This window comes from Octopus sinensis, linkage group LG1 (genome assembly GCF_006345805.1).
Source record: "Octopus sinensis linkage group LG1, ASM634580v1, whole genome shotgun sequence".
Classification (NCBI taxonomy): Eukaryota; Metazoa; Mollusca; class Cephalopoda; order Octopoda; family Octopodidae; genus Octopus; species Octopus sinensis.
Window position 1 is genome coordinate 130,637,098 of NC_042997.1, and position 17,616 is coordinate 130,654,713.

Here is a 17,616-nt window from a genome sequence, read left to right on the forward strand (position 1 = left end):
CATCATCATCACCACTATCACTACCACCACCACCACCACCACCACCACAACCACCACCATCATCATCACCACCACCACCACCACACCACCACCACCACCACCACCATCATCATCATCATCACCACCATCACCACCACCACCACCACCACAACCACCACCATCATCATCACCACCACCACCACCACCACCATCATCATCAACAACAACAACAACAGCAGCAGCAGCAGCAACAAAACAACAGCAGCGGTGGCGACGACGACAACAACTACTACCACCATCATGTACCAATATAATATATTTACTAAATGAATATATTTACTAAATGCAAACACAAAACTCATATGTACAAATGCATTTTATTTCAGTAGCGTGACACATCTGAACTTTTGTTTTAAGTTGGTCTGATGTAAATCCAAGATGTGAATGTGGTTCAGAAATAAATGTGAAAAGAAAAAAAAAACCCAGAAAAAAACAGAAAAAAAAGTCACAATATCTTGGCTATGTTTAAAAGATTATAGAATATAAGATGGAGAGCTTCCATGTTGCTTTCGTGTTGATTTGTCATGTTCCACTTCACAAGCATGTGAACTCCAAGTCTTAGGCACTCCTAAGCATACAGACCATGCATTGCGACCGGCTAGGAATGAAAGAAAAGAATCAAATTAGAAAAACATGAAATTATAATTGCTTCTTGTTTCTTTATTCATGTAACAGTCACATGACATGGTTTTATTTTCCACACTATTTTTGTATAATAGAATATCTCTTTATCTTTTACTTGTTCCAGTCAATGGTTGGTGGTCAGGCTAGAGCACCACCTTGAAGGGTTTGGTGATGAAATTGATTCCAGTACTTAATCTATCAGTCTCTTTTGCCAAAACAGTTAAGTTATAGGGACATAAACAAACCATGACCAGTTGATAAGTGATGGGGAAACAGAAAGACACACACATACATACATATTATATATATGTGTGTGTATATATATATAGTATATGGTTCCGTGATGGTAAGATCAATCAATAAAAAAGGTACTCCATCTGGTGAGAGGTAATATTATTTAATAAACACAATTTATGTTCTTATGTGCTACTATCATGTTCATGTAATGATAACATGCCAAACTGTTTTATAACACATCTGGTGCCCTAGTACAATCATCAGACACTGCCCACATGACATAACAAACAAAAAAACTGGGATGAGAGAAAAAGAGAGAAAAAAGTATAAAAGGTGGAGGGAAGAAAAACCAGAAAATGAAAAAGAAATCAGAAAGAAGCAAAAGGGTAATTTTGCTTCTTTCTAATTTCTTTTTCATTTCCTGGTTTTTCAACCTTCCTCCTTTCATGTATACTTCTTTCTCACCTTTTCTCACTTTTTCTCTCATCCCACTTTTTTGTTTGTTATGTCATGTGGGCAGTATCTGATGATTTTGCTAGGACACTAGATGGGTTATAAAACACTGTTTGGCATGTTATTAGCACATGAAACTGATAGTAGCACATAAAGCATATATTGTGTTTATTAAACAATATATATATATGCATATAGGTGGGCAATTTAAACTGGTCGTGTGCATACGTGCATACATATGTATGTATACATTTGTATATGTAAGTATTCATATGTTGTGTATATATATATATATATATATACCAGGTGGTGCTATTAAGTTAGACATGGCCTGGGCCAATAATGGCCGAAACCTATCAAAGTATCAAAGTATCAAAGTATATATATATATATATATATATATATATATATATATAGGAAATTTATCTATACAATATGTTACATTACTCGGTAGTCAAGATAAAACTCTGAGTTTCAGATGCCGAAGTGGAAATCCACAACACCACCTCTTCAGTTATCTGGCTATTTGAAAACGTTATGAAAAAATACCGTTAAATAAAGGGAAATTACTGTTATAACTCTGCTTGCCTGTGTACTTATACATCGCTCGCATTTTTTGTCATAAAAATTATATAAAAATACATAAAAAATATATAAAAAATATATAAAAATATATAAATTCTTTTTGGGACATAACATAGAAAGCATGTTCTATCTGTTTTCTTTAGGGGATAAAACCAAGAACTTATACCTGGTAGATAACAGCAAATACACACAACTCTTACACAACAGCATCATTAATAATTATACTAAGGCTAGGGCACAGACATATAACGAAATTAATAAAGAAGCTAGCGTCATCGCCGCTAAACTTAAATTAGATAAAAAAATAGAAGCCCTCCCCCAAAAAGAGGCCTTTATTACTATTAAAGATCATAAAGAAAACTTCCTTTCCAACCCTAAATGTAGGCTTATCAACCCAGCCAAGTCAGAACTTGGGATTATTAGCAAAGAAATTTTAGATAAAATAAATACGAAAATTAAGACTGATACTAGGCTAGTACAATGGTCCAATAGTATAGAAGTCGTAGACTGGTTTAAAGCTATTAAGAATAAGAAAAAAGCGTGGTTTACACAATTCGATATTGTTGATTTTTATGCCTCTATCTCTAAAGAACTGCTAGATAAAGCCCTCATCTTCGCTAGTGACTTCATAGAAATTAGTACCAATGATAAGGACATAATCTTCCATGCTAGAAAGACATTACTTTTTAGTGAGAACGCAAAGTGGGTAAAAAACACCGACACAGAGGGCGCTTTCGATGTGAGCATGGGTTCATATGATGGGGCAGGCATCTGTGATCTAATTGGACTTTTTCTCCTAGATACCTTAGGTAAGACATTCCCTAACGTACATTTCGCCATCTACAAAGATGATGCCCTCGCCTTAACAGCTAATACAAATGGACCAGCACAAGATCGTTTTAGGAAGGATATTATCCAGTTAATGAAACACTTTGGACTTAGTAATAACTATAGATACTAACCTGACGGTTGTCAATTTCTTAGACGTTTCCTTAGATCTTAATAAGAATATTTATAAGCCTTATAGGAAGCCCAATGATAGACTAAGTTATATTAATGTAGGTTCATGCCATCCCCCTATAGTATTCAAAAATTTAGTTAAAAATATTAGTAAGAGGATTTCTAGCCTCTCATCTGATGAGGACATCTTCAATAGTGTTGCCCCAGTTTATAATAAGGCTTTAAAAGATAGTGGTTTTAGCGATAAAATAAAATATACACCTATCACTAGCCCAACAGTAAGGAAAAGGAATAATAGAAATAGGAAGGTCATCTGGTTTACGCCCCCTTACTCACCCGAGGTGGCCTTCAATATAGGTAAATATTTCCTAGCACTGATAGATAGACATTTTCCAGTTAACCATACTTATAGGAAACTCTTCAATAGACACAATTTAAAAATTAGCTTTAGTTCAACTACCAATTTTAAAAACATAATCAAACATAACATACAAAAAACACAAGAAGAAAACAGCTGTTCATGCAGGAATAAAGAATTGTGCCTGCTAAATGGAGCTTGCATGTCCAAGACCATCATATATGAAGCTACTGTAAACTCTATAACCACTAAAGACACCGTTTCGACGAAGAAATACGTGGGCCTTACAGAGGGTAATTTCAAGGCCAGGTTCAATAACCACACTTTGAGCTTTAGGCACTGGAACAAAAGAAAAGCGACACAATTGTCTAATCATATTTGGTCTTTAAGAGATAAAGGTGTCGATTATAACATACAATGGAAGATTTTGGCCAGATGTAAGCCCTATACTAACGGCAGCGGAAGGTGCGGTCTATGCGACATGGAGAGATGGCTTATCTGGAAAAGCAGCTTAGACCCTACTACATGTCTAAATACAAGGACAGAGCTTTTCGGATCATGCCCACATGTGACTAAATTTCTGTTACGTTTTTGGTCCCTTAAAGAAAACAGATAGAACATGCTTTCTATGTTATGTCCCAAAAAGAATTTATATATTTTTATATATTTTTTATATATTTTTATGTATTTTTATATAATTTTTATGACGAAAAATGCGAGTGATGTATAAGTACGCAGGCAAGCAGAGTTATAACAGAGTAATTTCCCTTTATTTAACGGTATTTTTTCATAACGTTTTCAAATAGCCAGATAACCGAAGAGATGGTGTTGTGGATTTCCACTTCGGCATCTGAAACTCAGAGTTTTATCTTGACTACCGAGTAATGTAACATATTGTATAGATAAATTTCCTCTATTTACATAATATTGAGGTCTCTTTCTTTCTTTTGTTATCTTACCGTTTTATCAATATATATATATATATATATATATATATATATATATATACACATATATATTTATGTGCTATCTGTGTATATTTCACTGATGAAGGCAAAACATTTCTTATGCAGAGCCAGAAATCTGGGATCTGGAATTGTCCAGTAATATTTTTGCTAGTTTATTTTCTGTCTTTGTCTTCTCTCCTGGTGCTGTATGAACATTTAATATGGTTTCAGAGTCAAGTTTTGGCTGCTATTTCTAGCGTGGTGGTATCTCTTAAATACCCTTAATTATAATTTTAATAATTAATCATTACCTTTGAGGTTTTCTTTCCCATGCTAGCCACCTGATAAGACCGGTATTTTAAATAACGATCTTATCCTTATTTATATAAATACATATATACATACATACATACATATATATATATATATATATATATATATATATAATATAGACCCAAGTTGACTAAAGCCTTGCAAGTGGATTTGGTAGACGGAAGCTGAAAGATGTTCATTATATATGTATGTATCTATGTATGTGTTCTTGTGTTTGTGTCTGTACCCCATATTGCTCGACAGGTGTTGGTTTGTCTACATCCTCTCGACTTAGTTTCAGAGAAAGAGACCAATAGAATAAGTACCAGACTAAATGAAAAATAATCTGTTCAACTACAACCCTTCAAAGTGGTGCCCCAGTATGGCCACAATCCAATGATTAAAATAAGTAAGAGATGAAAGATAAAGATAAATTACAAGACAATGAGGAAACTTATATGTGATTGCTCAAACAGTTAAAACTAGCAGCCAAATCTCCCTCATTTCTCATCCTATTATGTTATCAAAAGACAGAAACATTGGATAATGTGTTTGGAAATGACTAGAATGTCCTTGGTCATTGTTTTCTAAACCAAAGCTGGTTCAAATGTGAACATGATAAATTAATGTTTCTTTTTTGCTTTATCTTTATTTTTCAGAGGTGCTGGTACCTTTCTGATTTGGCGCGCTCTAAGATGAGAAGGGTGATATATGATTTGGCCCTCTCTAAGATGAGAAGGGTATATTGACCATAAGGATGGATATAGTGGATAGAAGAGTGGATATATTATGTTAGTGATGGGGGTGGATATATTGGTTGTTGGGTTAGGTCTTTTGGTGACAGGTATGTATATTGGCTACATGGGTGGATATCATCATCATCATCATCATCATTTGATGTCTGCTTTCTATGCTGACATGGGTTGAACATATCGGCGATAAAAGTGGATATACTGCTATTAAGAGTGGTGATGAAGTTAAAAGATGTATTTTGGTGATAGTGCAGATATATTGATAGAGAAAGGTATTGTTAGTGACAAGGGTAGCTATCTTTGATGACTAGAGTAGATATATTGTTGATAGGAGAAGATATATTAATGACAGGGATGGATATAAAGAAGAGAGTTGTGTTTAAATCTGATATAAATTAAAAAAGTGATGATGGTGGTGGTAGGAGGAGTAAGATGTTTATGGTTGCTGACACAGATTCTGCATTTTTTCAATTTTGTTCAAATTTGGTATACAGATTTAGTTTTGTATACTAATTATGAAAATAGAATTCATTTTTGTTATAAATTAATAAACAAAAAGTTAATTCCCCTTAAATTTCGCAAATTTGGGGTAATTTTAGCCAATCAAAAGTCACTGTTATGTACATGACTGTAAATATCATATTGGTATCTGTTTCCATAATAACAAGCAAAGCTGTTGTCTGACGCCTTCACCACGGGAATAACATCCTCAAGTTATGTTCCTCTGTTATTTCTGTCTGTCATTTTGTGACAAACTGCTATAATGCAGAAAATGCCAGCTTCCAAATCCTGTTTTCTGATTAGACAGAAAATTATCAAATTTTGAACCTCTGTAACACTTTCTGGAAATAAATGTATCTTTCTGGAAATAGCATCTTTCTGGAAAAGTTTCTTTTTGGAAATAAATGTATTCTAAATTCAGATTCAGTGAGAATAATGACACCAGACATAACAAATTTGAAAATTTTCACTTAATTTTAAAATTTCCAAGTTTGTGACAACAATCAAAAAGATTTGGGGAGAGGAGGAGGAAAAGGGAAAGAGAATTACTTACTGCCTTCCATGAATGAAGAAAGATCATTTTTACCAAGTATGTTATGTCTTGTAATGTCACTTTGAATTACTTTTAGCCTTAATTTCACTTTTGCTTTAAATTTTTCTCTTCCACCACATGCATTTTGTTCTAGATGCATGCTGTAAAGATACCACAAAACATTTCCATAAAAACATAAATTTAGGAATAATTGTTTCAAACTTTGGCAAAAGGCCAGTAATTTTAGGGATAGTGGTTAGTTGATTACGTTGACCCCAGTGCTCAGCTGATACTTATTATATCAACCCTGAAAGGATGAATGACAAAGCCAGACTTGACAGCATTTGAACTCAGAATTTAAAGCTGGGCACTGAGCATTTTGCTTGGCATGCTAATATGCCAGTTTGCCACCTTAAAATTCAGGAGTAATAATAATAATAATAATAATAATAGTAATAGTAATAGTAATAATAATAATAATAATAATAATAATAATAATAATAATAATAATGATAAATATTCTGAATGATAAATGGCAGGAAAAACCTCTCTATGGCAAATACCCAAAGAGAGCGAACAATGCAGATGTTGACAAAGCCCTGACCCATCAATGGTTAATGGCCTCTGGCTTAAAATCTGAAACAGAAGGGTTTATCATAGCAGCTCAAGATCAATACCTACCAACAAGGAACTACCAGGCCACCATATTAAAGAACGGCAGTAGCCCAACATGTCGTGTATGTCAACAACAAAATGAAACCATTGATTATGTTGTCTCCAAGTGCAGTCTTCTAGTGCCTACAGAGTATCTCAACAGGCATGATAGAGCTGCACAATATATTCACTGGGTAATCTGCAAAAACCTGGATTTGCCCCATGAAAAAAAGTGGTGGGAACACAAACCACCCCCAGTGCTTGAAAATGACCACATCTCACTCCTCTGGAACTTCCCCATTCAAACTGAGAGAAAGATAGATGCAAATAGGCCAGACATCATATTGAAAGACTTCAGACAAAGAACATGCTTCCTCATTGATATGACTGTCCCAATCGATATAAACATATCTGTCAAGACCTACCAAAAACTGAGCAAATATAAAGATCTTGAAATAGAAACAGCAAAATGTGGAACCTGAAGACTAAAACAATACCTGTTGTCATAGGTGCCCTGGGAATGATAGCAAAAGGGGCTGATTGCTACCTAACTCAGATACCAGGATACCCCAAAATGGCAGAAATTCAAAAGATAGTGCTCATAGGAACTGCTCATATCCTACGCAAAATACTTTCTATGTAATCTCAAGTTTTAAAACAAACATAATTTCCGTATGTTTTTTTTTTTAGACATTCACTAGTACAACACTAAATACAAAACCAAATATATGGCACACTAGGCATAACAACAACACGAACTTCCAATTTGTTGTCTCTTGAGGTCTCTGGGTGAGACTTGGAGCCAACTTGTACAAATATAAAGCAAAAGTCAAACATAGAATAATAATAATAATAATAATAATAATAATAATAATAATAATAATAAAGATAATGATGTTGATGATGATGATGACGATGATGATAAGGATGATGATGATGATGATGATGATGATGATGATGATGATATTTTGTCTTGGTGTAAAAGATAGGTTACAGTAAATATACTGCTCAATACCACAGGTTTGCTAGTCAGTTGTTTGCCCTTAACCAGTTGAGCATGTCCCAGTTTGACAATATGTGCATCTCTGATGTAGTGGGGGAAGCATCATAGCCATGTGTTTGAAAGGAACTTTTGGGGCTTTGAATAATTCACATCTGGAAACGTGTGTTTTGTTCATCATCCTTAAACAAAGCTTATTCAGGGACCTTTTGAGTGGGAGGGGCTACATGACCAGAAGAAAATTTTAACTGGGTGCCCCAGCTGCAAGGTCATATGTTGTTTATTTTGATATGAAATGACCATACATTTCTATATTTAAGAGATGAGGAATTATGTACATTATTTACATTCAATGGATATTTGTCCTCATGTTGTTTGTTAACACAACATTTCAGCTGATATACCCTCCAGCCTTCATCAGGCATCTTGAGGAAATTTCGAACCTGGGTTCTCATTCCTAAGGTATTTTTCGATGTTGTTGTTATTATTATTATTATTATTCAAGTCACTGCCTGGAATCGAAACGTGTTAACAACAAACAAGATGAGAACAAATATCCGTCAAATGTAAATAATGTAAATAATGAAAGGACCATACATATATGGTTGTGATGCATGTGCCTAGTGTACCCTTATCAGATGGGTAGTCACGATGGGTATACTGGGTTTCATATATTTGTACCCCAGTGTCACTTTCATGGCATGCATTGCTTTCTCACTCAATAATAATGATGATGATGATGATGATGATGATGATGATGATGATGATGATAATAATAATAATAATTCTTTGTACTATAGGCACAAGACCTAAAATTTTGAGGGGAGGGGGCTAGTTAATTACATTGAACCCACAGTGCTTGACTGGTACTTAATTTATCAACCCTAAGAAAATGAAAGGCAAAGTCGACCTTAGTAGAACTATCATTATTATTATTGTTGTTAATAATAATAATAATAATAATCAACAAGAAGAGCACAATATTATTTTGTAATAGAGATTGACTCTATTTATTGAATTGAACAATATTTCAACAGTATGTCTGTCTCCCTCAGATGCAAAATGAAAAAAATACAGAAATACAGAAATTCAAAATACAAACAGGAATAATATACATTCCCTTTTAAACAACATCATTAGTTTTTGCCCTTTTATAACTGGTAACAAGGAAAAAGATAAAACAAAGCAGAGTAGAGAACATTTAGTCAAAAAGTTTTCTGTAAATGTGATGGAATTCACCTGTTATTTTGTTCATTCTTCCAGGATGTGATGTCAGTAATTCACAAATAAATTTATCCTCGTGTGTTTTGAGGTCTAAAAGTGCAGTAGAATCAGAGTATTTCCCGAGAATGTGTACTTCCAGCTGTTCCTGAAAATTACAGTTGTTTTGTGTAAAATGTTTGGCAAGTTCTGTTAAACTATAGTTATTGTGCCTGATATCATCTCTATGCCTATTTAGACTTTCATTTTAATTATTCTGTAGCGTTTGGTGCACGTTACTGTGTACATGAGATGAAATTTCTCACAGGTACCACCTTCTCTCTAAATCATAACATTTCTATTACAATTTGAGATGGAATTGACTTGACTTATGTTGTTGTATACTAAACAGGCCTTACCACTCTTGCAGCTGTTTTTTGGGGTACAGCATTCAGAAACTCCAATAGCAGTTTTGTTGAGATTAGTGGTAGTGGTTAATTGTTCTCTTACATTTTTATTGCATCTAAAGGCTACATAAAGTGGATGAAGGAATATTTGTTTGGAATGAGGATATTCTTCTGAGATACACTGATATCTTTCAGGCAACACTTTTGAAATGTAAATAAATTTTTGGTGCCGATTAATCTCAAAAGGAATTCAATCACAAATGTCATTTTGGCTTCTAGAATAATACATGCAAGCCTGACTTTCCTTGCTAATTTTAGTTATGTCATTTGTTGTTGCTGACAATCATCATCATCATTATCATCATCATCATCATCATCATCTAACGTCCACTTTCCATGCTAGCATGGATTGGACGATTTGACTGAGGTCTGGCGAACCAGATGGCTGCACCAGACTTCAATCTGATCTGGCAGAGTTTCTACAGCTGGATGCCCTTCCTAATGCCAACCACTCCGAGAGTGTAGTGGGTGCTTTTACATTCCACCAGCACGAGGGCCAGTCAGGCAGTACTAGCATGGCCACACTCAAATGGTGCTTTTTATGTGCCACCTGCACAGGAGCCAGTACAGCGGCACTGGCAATGACCTCGCTTCAATGTTTTTTCATGTGCCACCAGCATAAGTGCCAGTAAGGCAACACAGGTAGCGATCATGCTCGAATGGTGTTTTTTTACATGCCACCGGCACGGAGGCCAGCTTGTTGCTCTGGCAACGACCATGCTCATATGGTATTTTTCTCCCTCTTTGAAACCTTGCTGTTGTTATTGTAGTTGTTGTTGTTGCCGTTATTCATGGCAACGCTGGTTGTAGTGGTGTTGTTGGTCATCTTTTCACTTTCCTTGCTTGCAGACACTACATTTTTGGAAGCAACAGTAACAGGCGAAATGCTATCACCCTCTCTTTTCATCATCACATAACTCTTCTCCATCTCTCCCTCTCTCTCACTGATGACTGGACCTCTGTCAACGGTTATTATTGTTGCTGTTAAAGAAAATGAAAAACTTTTCCCAAAGTGAAAATAAATTGCTGATAGACCCCCAAGAAATAGGTGAATCTTAGACAAAAAAAGGAACCTATCAGCAGAAGAAAGTTCCCTTATTCTCTTCACTCATACAAAATTAAAAGAAAGTGTGGCTATTTCCCAGCGAAAATTGAAGATTTTCACCAAATATTTTGGAGCCAACATCAAACATGGCTTACCTGGCTGACAGCCAAAATAATAATAATAATAATAATAATAATAATAATAATAATGATGATGATGATGATAATAATAAAAGAGCAGATAGCATGGTACTGTATGTTGCAGGCAGCAAGCCTGCTACACATGCAAGACTCTGGGAGTTACAAGAAAACCTAAGAAAAAAGAATAAATAATAATAATCCTTTCTACTGAAGGCACAAGGCCTTAAAATTATGGCAGAGGTGACTAGTCAATTACATCGACCCCAGTTGACCTTGGCAGAATTTGAACTCAGAATGTAGCAACAGACGAAATACCACTGAGCATTTTGCTCAGCATGCTAACGATTCAGCCAGCATGCTGCCTTAATGATGATGACGATGATGATGATGGTGATGGTGATGGTGGTGGTGGTGGTGATTATTATTATTATTATTATTATTATCATCATCATCATTATAATGTTGATGATATCTTTCATTTGCCACAGATTAAGTGGAGCAGCAGATTAAGGGGATAATACAAAGACAGACATAAGGTATGGAGGATTACGGAGGATCAAATGAATAAAAAAGAAGTATTTTTTAAAATTCATTTTTACATCACATTTTTACCATCTTCTCTCTCTCCACTCTGTCCTCACCTGAGATAGCTATGTTTCCTCTCTAATGCAAAACTCCTTTTTCTGTCCCTCAATACTACTCCCACCTCAGCCGAGGGCTCTTGTCTTGCAAGGTTTGGTGCATTCTTTTGACTTCTCAGTTCTTGTCAAACAAACCAACCCATGCCAGTATGGAAAACAGATGTGAAAGGAGGAGGAGGAGGAGGATGGTGATGATGATGAAGAAGAAGAAGAAGAAGAAGGAGGAGAAGAAGAAGAAGAAGAAGAAGAAGAAGAAGAAGAAGAAGAAGAAGAAGAAGAAGAAGAAGAAGAAGAAGAAGAAGAAGAAGAAGAAGAAGAAGAAGAAGAAGAAGAAGTAAGCATAATGATGATGAAGTAAATGATGATAATAATGCAATCCTACTGATCGTATTATCACCATCATTTTTTTTTAATGACCCTACCCTCCATCCAAGATGACCTAGGATGCCAAGATTAAGCGCCCCTGTTCAATTGTCAGTCTTTGACCTACAGGTTTATTTTTAGAACAATCCCATTCAGTCTTGCCATTTTCTCTATTTTCATCCACCTTTCATTAAATTTACTATCCTCACATTCTTTTCCAAATAAATCTTGAAAAAAAATCAATGGAGGATCAATTGAAGAGGAAAATGCTTGTTGTCCCATTTTTCAATCCCATTCAGCAATCCCACTGCTATAGCTACTAAGACAAAGGAAAAGTATCTTCTCTGCTCTATCAAAGGTGAGCAATGGGGCAACATTCGTGATGCACTTGGCTGATTGATGGATCCATTCCAAGGTTGCTGCTGTTCAACATAACTCTACAAGTGAGCAATACAGATATACTGAACATGTGCATACAAAATAGTTTTGTTGCTATGTATGCATATCAGACAGACCTGTCAGATGGTATTCTGCAAGCTGGCAGAAATGTTAGCATGCCGGGCGAAATGCTTAGCGGTATTTCGTCCGCCGTTACATTCTGAGTTCAAATTCCGCCGAGGTCGACTTTGCCTTTCATCCTTTCGAGGTCAATAAATTAAGTACCAGTTACACACTGGGGTCGATATAATTGACTTAATCCCTTTGTCTGTCCTTGTTTGTCCCCTCTATGTTTAGCCCCTTGTGTGTAATAAAGAAACAGGTATTTCCATGTCTGTAGAGTTTATCACAAACCAGTAAAGCCCCTCAACATCAAGGACTTCTGCCAGCTGTCCATAGAAAATCCTAGTGCAAAAGTCCTCTTAAAACAGACCAGCCAGTGTCTGGGATCTTGGACAAAATCTTAAACTTTGTATTTAGCAGAGCTATGCAACAGCATACTCCTTTTCAGTGCCATTTCTCTGCAGCATTATGATTCCATAGCTCACAACATTTGAAATTCTGCTGTTCTGCCGACATTTGCAGTAGCTATCCACCAAGAGGTTGCCAGACAAATCTGGCAGGAGTGGCTGTGTGGTAAATAGCTTGCTTATTAACCACATGGTTCCAGGTTCAGTCCCAGTGCATGACACCTTGGGCAAGTGTCTTCTACAATAGCCTCAGGCCGACCAAAGCCTTGTGAGTGGATTTGGTAGACGGAAACTGAGAGAAGCCTGTTGTATATATATATATATGTATGTATACGTTTGTGTGTCCGTTTGTCCCCCCAACATCGCTTGACAACTGATGCTGGTGTGTTTACATCCCCGTCACTTAGCAGTTCGGCTTACAAAGAATAAGTTCTGGGGTCAATTTGCTTGACTAAAGGTGGTGCTCCAGCATGGCCACAGCCAAATGACTGAAACAAATACAAAAATAAAAGATCACCCAAACCAGGAAATTTGTGCCTTGTGCAACTACATGGTGCTTCCTGATTTTCAGTTATTGGCTTTTCGCTGTACTTTACATCTTTCTAGAAGAGCCATGTCACTAAAGTCTGCTACGAAACTGCGACCTACTCTGAACAGTCAAAAAGTGTACTGATGGAAAACTGCACACATCTGCTAAGAACCAAGTAGCACATCATACCCCCACCACTCAAGCCCACCAACCAGTTTTAGTCCTCACATGGTTTAGCATATGGACCCTAGCTCTGAAATGCAGTCCATGTGTTTAGCATTGAAGAAGTGATCAAGGGTCGTTCTCACAGCTAGCACATCAGTTGCAATACTTTTATTAATCACCTCTTTTCGCTTGATAATTAACCTTCACTTCAATCTAGTTTTCTCTGTTACTAGCTCTTTACTAAACACTCTCTATTCTCGTGTAATCACTCTCTTAGGGGGGCCTCACTACCAGACATTGATGATTACCTCTGTCAGCAGCTGCTTAATTTTCTAAACTAGTCTCTGTAGTATTCTTGCATGCCAGTAAAGATGTAGTTACTGTGTTCTGGTCCATGGGTTCTATTTAAGCCATAAATTTTTTATCTGTAAAGCCAACAAGTTTGAACTGTGGATACATTTCGATATCAGTATCTACTAACCTGTACTCCATCTAGATATGATCTGGATGATCCTCTTTGGCTGCACCATGTTATGTTTCTCTCTCTCTCTCTCTCTCTCTCTCTCTCTCTCTCTCTCTCTCTCTCTCTCTCTCTCTCTCTCTCTCCAACTGTTACACCCTCTGTGTTTTTCTAGGTCAAGATTTTGAGGGCCAAGAGGGTGTATATGCCTGTTTGCAAGCAAAAGTGTGGTACAAGCTGTTAAGTCATACTAGCTTGAAGAATGTTCTTAAGAACATTGATCACAAAGTCAGTATCTCTGATGTGAGGATTTTAGGTTGTGTCTACAAATGTGTGTATAAATATGTATAAGTACAGACATACATGTATATATTTGTGTGATTGTGTCTGAAAGAAAAGGAGAAAGTGCATATATGTGCGCATGTGTAAACATGCAATCAAAAGAGATGTGAATAAGGAATACAAAAGAGATGTGAATAAGGAATGCAACTTACATATCCCAAGCTTTATAAATTGATGGTAAGACATCAAGTGCTAAATTATGAAACAGTCCATGTGAAATACCTTCTCTCTTAAATTTCATTATTGCTTCTGACAGTAAAGTTGGTGAGACATTTAACTGTTGTAACAATAGATAAAGAAGAATTAGATTCGTCAGAGATCTTACTATACAATTCAACAACAATATCAACTTCAATTACAGACACCAATTAATAAGTCACAACTACAATTACCACTTGTACGATAATGATTACAGGTTTGTAATTCCTGGCTTTGAAGATGGCCAGATTGGAAGCTTTACTGTTTGTGGGTCCTGAAGTAGCTTATTAGGCCAATAACTTCCAAATCTTTAAAGCTGCACTGACTTGTACAAAATTTTTAAAGTGAGGTAGAACTGCACAGCAACTACCCCAGCCTCTTTTCCTGTTTTTCTGGCATCCAGTGGCAAGACAGGATCAAGACAAGTGGCAAGACAAGATCAATGCAATCACTATCACCACTACCTCAAATATAGTTATCATAACTAAAATTACTATTTTTAAAATTATCATCACCACTACATAACTGAATACTGAGTGCTCCCTCTCTATCCATGTTTAACTAATACTTGTTAAATAACAGTGGTTTATGGAGAACAATTGTGTTTCCAATACAGATCATTAAAATAAGTAATGAGATTATATATATTTCTTTACTACCCACAAGGGGCTACACACAGAAGGGACAAAGAAGGACATACAAACGGATTAAGTCGATTACATCGACCCCAGTGCATAACTGGTACTTAATTTATCCACCCCGAAAGGATGAAGGGCAAAGTCGACCTCAGCGGAATTTGAACTCAGAACGTAAAGACAGACGAAATACCACTAAGCATTTCGTCCGGCGTGCTAACGTTTCTGCCAGCTTGTCGCCTTAAGTAATGAGATTATATAACTGATGGAAAGCCTTCAAGATGGGACCACAGCATGGCCACAATCCAATAACTGAAACAAACACAAGAATATTAATGTGGTAGGCACCTACCGTTACATCTCTAAATCTATCTACTAGAACAAAAAGTATGTTGTCTTCTCTCTCTTTACACGAAAGTGGTTTTAAGACATATCAATGATTTCTAGCATGGTACATTTACAGGATGGCCCCTACACATGTATAACAACAAATACCAACAAGAAATTAAAAGATAGGTACGGGTGAATATGTAAAATTTTCTGTACTGAGGAACGTCTTAATTATGCTTTGTGCTTTATTCTTCATTCGCCGCTTTTCTACTGGTAAATAGCAATGCTTTTTGTAATTTTGAAATGCTTTCTTATAACTGTGAAGCAATGAAAGAAATACTGTGAGAATAATTTCTGAAACAGACACGCAAGGCTAATTAAATCAAAATTAACACTGCCCCCATCACTTTCCCCAAGATGCAATACAATGCTTGGTGCATGCTACTCATCATCAATCTCATCGCTGTCATCATCGTCATCGACAGAATTGTCTTGAGCATTGCCATCATCATCATTTAACATCTGTCTTCCATGTTGGCATGGGTAAGACAGTTTGACAGAATCCAACGAATTGGAGAACTGTGTCTAAATCCAATGTCTATTTGGTTTGATTTCTACAGCTGAATACCCTTCTTAACACTGACCACTTTACAGAGTGTATCAGGCGAGTTTTTCATGACACCAGCACTAGTGAGGTTGCCATGTATCTTGCAAGACAAAACATGACTCCTCAATCAAGTGAGATTGTAGTAGAAAGGGAGGTGGCTTTATGTCAAGTATTGAGGGGCTAAAGTATAAAAAAGGGACAGACACAGGGGTCTTACTATAGAGGAGATATATGGCTAGGCCATGTCATATAACTGTGGCTAGCTGAAAAGAAGACAATGACAGGAGCATTGAGGTGTCAAAATGTGCTCCCAAGACACAAGAAAGCGAGGAGTATAAGAGAGAATATAAAGTGAGGATCAGGAGCATGTGAGAGGAGAGTAATGGATAGTTAAAGATGGGGGTATAGTTGCAAGAATAAGAACCAGCTAGTGAAAGTATTTTGTTACCACTGTAGATAATAAAAGACCTCTCTCAGTGTGAAAGCCAATGTGTATGGATAGCAATGTTACACAGTGAAATGTGGGCCATGAATGCAAAAGATATGTGAAGACTAGAAAGAAATGAAGCTACATTGGATGTGCAATGTCAGACTGCATGTATGAAAAAGTGAAAATGTGTTGAGAGAAAAATTTCATATAAGCGGCATCAAATGTGGTGTGCAAGAGAGAAGACTGTGCTGGTGTGGTCATGTGATGTGTATGAATGAGGGCAGCTGCAAAAAGAAATGCTAGCCACTAAATGTGGAAGGAACTTGTGGAAAAGGAAGACCTAGGAAGATGTGAGCTGAACTAGTGATGACCGACCTCATGATGTTGAGCCTCACAGAGGACATAAAAAGGGATAAAGATGATTGACGATTTGCTTGAGAAGATTTAGCCATCTCAGCAAAAAATGAAACCCTAAAAGCACATTGTTTGTTTATGTTTATGCCCTCTCTACCCAATCTGTTCTTATCAGGCCTTCACCAAACTCATCTTTCTAACATTTATCTCAGAACCACTCTTCAAGGCTATTCACTTACCTGCTGTAATTGCATGAGAGCAGGACTGCACATATCCCACTCAATTCCCCTTTTTATGCTACCAATTATCTTCTCCTGGGAGTCACTTCTCTTGCCACCAGTCTTGCACTCTCAACATCATTCCTTGCCACTTTGTTCTCCACTGAACACCTGTTCTCTCTAACACCTTTTCATATCTACCATCAACCCCCCCCCCACTACTACGGTTGCTTATCAATCACTATTTTTCCCTCTACATACCTATTTCTTTACTACCCACAAGGGGCTAAACACAGAGAGGGCAAACAAGGACAGACAAACGGATTAAGTCGATTATATTGACCCAGAGCATAACCGGTACTTATTTAATCAACCCCAAAAGGATGAAAGGCAAATTCGACCTTGGCGGAATTTGAACTCAGAATGTAGCAGCAGACAAAATGCCGCAAAGCATTTTGCCTGGCGTGCTAACGTTTCTGCCAGCTCCCCTCTACATACCTTTGACTTCTGTCTCTGTCCCTGTGCATCCTCCTCTCACTTCACATCACCTCACTATTTCTCACATATCTACTATTGTATTACATTGTTGCTCTTCACACCTACGTTTTTTACTGCCACCTATCAACTCCT

The 17,616-nt window shown here is 36.6% G+C and overlaps 1 protein-coding gene across 1 annotated transcript in view; it reads right to left on the reverse strand.

Moving 5' to 3' along the window:
- Positions 1-339: 339 nt before the first annotated feature.
- The window catches only part of LOC118764206, a 40,004-nt gene continuing 22,727 nt past the window's right edge, over positions 340-17,616 (reverse strand). The window contains exons 8-11 of the mRNA XM_036504676.1: positions 15,568-15,694; positions 14,367-14,491; positions 6,322-6,461; positions 340-637 (exon numbers count right to left, since the gene is read on the reverse strand). Coding sequence (XP_036360569.1) covers positions 513-637; positions 6,322-6,461; positions 14,367-14,491; positions 15,568-15,694 — 517 coding nt within the window. The 3' untranslated portion in view covers positions 340-512. The remainder of the gene's footprint in view (positions 638-6,321; positions 6,462-14,366; positions 14,492-15,567; positions 15,695-17,616) is intronic.